The following is a 4,056-nucleotide window of genomic DNA, read 5'->3' on the forward strand; positions in this document are numbered from 1 at the left end:
ACTTAGACTTATATGCCTCTTCACAGTGCTTTGCAGCGCTCTCTAAGCGCTTTACAGAGTCAGCTTATTGCCCCCCAACAATCTGGGATCCTCATTTTACCCACCTCGGAAGGATGGACAGCTGAATTAAATGAATACGTACAGTAACTATTGACACACACGCACAAAAGCTGCATATACGGCTTTTTAAAAACTGCCATGCACGTTCGTCTTTTTGGGGGTAGCAAACAGGAAAGAGGAAAAAAAAAACCTGTTCTTTTGGGATGCGATGGGATCAGAACTACATTTTCTACAACTTCCTGTCTGCGTTCCAGATTTTTTGAAAACAACGGTGTGTGTGTGTGGGGGGGGGGGGGGAAACCCACGCAAAGCTTCGTTGGATTTGCTCCCTCGATAATTATTTTACTCGTTCTACCAAAAGGGACTAAAAACGCAGGAAAAGAGAGAGAGAGAGAGAGAGAGAGAAAGAGGAGATAAATATCTCTCGTGGGTGTGCTAATGCGTGAATTATCGATCCAGCTGTCTCAAGGTATCCGCGCAGGCTTTTAAAATTGTCCTTCGTATCCGATCTACTTCTGACAGGGACCCGAAGACTGGTAGAGTAAGTCAAATGCAGGTCAGAATTTTGGAAATTCTGAATTAAACCTGCCTCCCAAATTCACATGTCAGAACCAGCCTTCAGGGGCTCAAGCCGTGCAAAAAAATACCAGAATGTTTCCAGAATGGGCAGAGTTCAAACCCCCACCCTCCTCTCCAACAGCTTTCTAAAAGTAACCCATCATGCACAGCACACCACTTTTGAATTGGCCCTGTGAAAAGGCCCATTGTACTCAAAAGTAGCGCAATAACAATACGTAACAAAACAGTAATTTGAACAGTAATTTGAAGCGATCGCACAGAGGGACGGTGGTTAATGCAAGAGGCAAACCCCAGATTTCTTGCAAGGTTCCAGAACTCATTGAGGAGAAGGGACCCCCAAATATTCGGAGCCGTGATGTGAAAAGAATGGGGTGGCTCTGGATGGCCGCAGTGTGGCCCATTAAAGTGATCCGTTTAAGTCATCCTTACCCTCACGCCATATATAACCAGCAATTGCCTGCAAGTTGTTTGCATGTTCTAATCTACACAATCCCCTGACACAACTTTTAAGAGCGGACAAAAATGAAATTAATTCACCCATTCTTTTTTCAGCCAGCTTGCCTTTCAAATTTATCATTCAAATTTATAATTCAAAGTTATCCATGATCGAATACAATTTTTCTGCAGCCAGCCAAAACAAAATGCCACCGGAGCTTCCTTACTTAAAGGTCCCCCTCGCACATACGTGCTGGTCGTTCCCGACTCTAGGGGGCGGTGCTCCTCTCCGTTTCAAAGCCGAAGAGCCAGTGCTGTCCGAAGACGTCTCCGTGGTCATGTGGCCGGCATGACTCAACGCCAAAGGCGCATGGAACGCTGTTTCCTTCCCACCAAAGGTGGCCCTTATTTTTCTACTTGCATTTTTTACCTGCTTTCGAACTGCTAGGTTGGCAGAAGTTGAGACAAGTCACGGGAGCTCACCCCGTTACGCAGCACCAGGGATTCGAACCGCTGAACTGCCGACCTTTCTGATCAACAAGCTCAACGTCTTAGCCGCTGAGCCACCACGTCCCTTACTTATGAGAGCATTATTGGGGTTGTTGCGTAGAGGAAACATGTTTTGTTTGGCGTAAAGCATGAGCTTGGGGGGGGGGGAATGAGGCAGCCTACCCCCCAGTGTGGGGGTCTGCATGCACGCCAATTTGGAGCCGGATTAGTTAAGATGATCTTTTCTTTGTCGGTGACTGAAACCAAGACTTTTCTTCGGTCCGCAGGCAGCTGACGCCGCTGTGTCACGCCATGTTCGTAAACACTCCCTGGGGACAGTGGCAGGAGCAGTGAATTTTTCCCGGGTGTGCATTTGTGTGTGTGTGAGGATGAAACAAGGGAAAAAAAGGTCATGGCAATTTTAAGGAGGTGGGTAAGGAGTCTCGGCAGCGCCCAATCAAAAATTTTTTACAAGTCCAAGAAGATGGATTAAACAAATGCAACGGCCTAGGACAGTGATGGCGAAACCTGTGGCACGAAGAGCCCTCTCTGTGGGCACATGCGCCATCGCCAGCTGTTCTTCTGGTTTCTGGCTGTTTTCAGGCCGTTTTTGGGGCCATTTTGGGGGCAGTTTTTGGGCCATTTTTCTGGCTGTTTTCAGGCCGTTTTTGGGCCATTTTTGGGCTGTTTTCAGGCCATTTTTCAGGCCGTTTTGAGGGCAGTTTTTCAGGCCATTTTTCTGGCTGTTTTTAGGCTGTTTTGGGGCCGAAAAACGGCCTGAAAAAAGGCCAAAAAACAGGCATGCGTGCATCAGCCAGCTGGTCTTCACTGGCACCAGAGCACCGGAGAACGGCCTAAAAACAGGCAAAAGAGCCCTAGTAGCGCAGCAGACTAAAGCACCGTTATTAACACAGCTGCCTGCAACTACTGCAAGTTCAAATCTCCCCAGGCTCAAGGTTGACCTCAGCCTTCCATCCTTTCTAAGGTAGGTGAATTGAGGACCCAGATTGTGAGGGCAATAAGCTGACTTTGTATAAATATACAAAAGTATGAAGGCTATTGCTTAACGCATTGTAAGCCGCCCTGAGTCTCCGGAGAAGGGCGGCATATAAATCAAAATTAAAAAAAAGAGAAAAGAAAGAGAAAGAAGGAAGGAAGGAAGGAATTAAAGAAAGAAAGAAAGAAAGAAAGAAAGAAAGAAAGAAAGAAAGAAAGAAAGAAAAGAAAGAAAGAGAAGCTGACTTTGTATAAATATACAAAAGTATGAAGGCTATTGCTTAGCGCATTGTAAGCCGCCCTGAGTCTCCGGAGAAGGGCGGCATATAAATCAAATTTAAAAAAAAGAGAAAAGAAAGAGAAAGAAGGAAGGAAGGAAGGAATTAAAGAAAGAAAGAAAGAAAGAAAAGAAAGAAAGAAAGAAAGAAAGAAAAGAAAGAAAGAGAAGCTGACTTTGTATAAATATACAAAAGTATGAAGGCTATTGCTTACGCATTGTAAGCTGCCCTGAGTCGCCGGAGAAGGGCGGCATATAAATCAAATTTAAAAAAAAGAGAAAAGAAAGAGAAAGAAGGAAGGAAGGAAGGAATTAAAGAAAGAAAGAAAGAAAGAAAAGAAAGAAAGAAAGAAAGAAAGAAAGAAAGAAAAGCTGACTTTGTATAAATATACAAAAGTATGAAGGCTATTGCTTAACACATTGTAAGCCGCCCTGAGTCTCCGGAGAAGGGGCGGCATATAAATCAAATAAACAAAAAAACAAAACAAAAAAAAACAGGCCATTTTCTGGGCAGTTTCTGGGCCTTTTCTGGGCTGTTTTCTGGGCAGTTTTCAGGACATTTTTGGGCTGTTTTCTGGGCACTTTTCAGGCCCGAACAATGGCAAAAAAAACAGGCATGTGCGCACCAGTGCTAGCTTGTCTTTGGGTTTCCAGTGCTCTGGAACGCATGTTTGGGCACTCGGTGCCGAAAAGGTTGCCCATCACTGGCCTAGGAGCTAAACTAGAAGTATTGAACTAAAATGCTTTTGAAGGATGGGCTGGGTAGCCAATTTGTCAACTTGGCCTCCTTTGGTTGACATAAATACTTGCAGGACAAGGAGATAAAGAGGAGTCGATTTATTTCAAGACATGGGATAAATTTTATGATTTGGTTAGAAAAGAAATATGAATAAGGACATAGAAATAAAATAGATAAGAGAATAGATGGGAGGAAACAATTAGAAAAATAGATCCCCAGGTGATGCCAAGTAAAAGGAGAAAGGGGGAGGGGGGGGTAAAAGGGAAAAAAGTGAGATATTATAAAACTGTACGCAAATGATGAAATTAAAATGAATAAGAATGGAATAAGAAATTGAAATGAGAATAAAGATAATTAGAAAATCGGGGCTGCTCGAATACCACTTTAGATTGAACTGAAAAGGGAAACAACAGGAGAGAGGGGAAGGAGTAGAGAGAGAAGAAGGGAGAAGAGAAGAGAGGAGAGAAGAGGAGAGGAGAAA

General features: G+C 43.9%; 1 protein-coding gene across 1 annotated transcript in view; it reads right to left on the bottom strand.

The window, feature by feature from the left end:
- Nucleotides 1-1,714, bottom strand: part of LHX2 (LIM homeobox 2) — a 20,164-nt gene extending 18,450 nt beyond the window's left edge. Inside the window, exon 1 of the mRNA XM_070955908.1 lies at nucleotides 1,654-1,714. Within this exon, the coding sequence (XP_070812009.1) occupies nucleotides 1,654-1,714 (61 nt within the window). The remainder of the gene's footprint in view (nucleotides 1-1,653) is intronic.
- Between the last annotated feature and the right edge of the window lie 2,342 nt (nucleotides 1,715-4,056).

Source organism: Pituophis catenifer, unplaced genomic scaffold (assembly GCF_029215685.1).
Source record: "Pituophis catenifer annectens isolate HBS135680 unplaced genomic scaffold, rPitCat1.0.hap2 SCAF_17, whole genome shotgun sequence".
NCBI lineage: Eukaryota > Metazoa > Chordata > Lepidosauria > Squamata > Colubridae > Pituophis > Pituophis catenifer.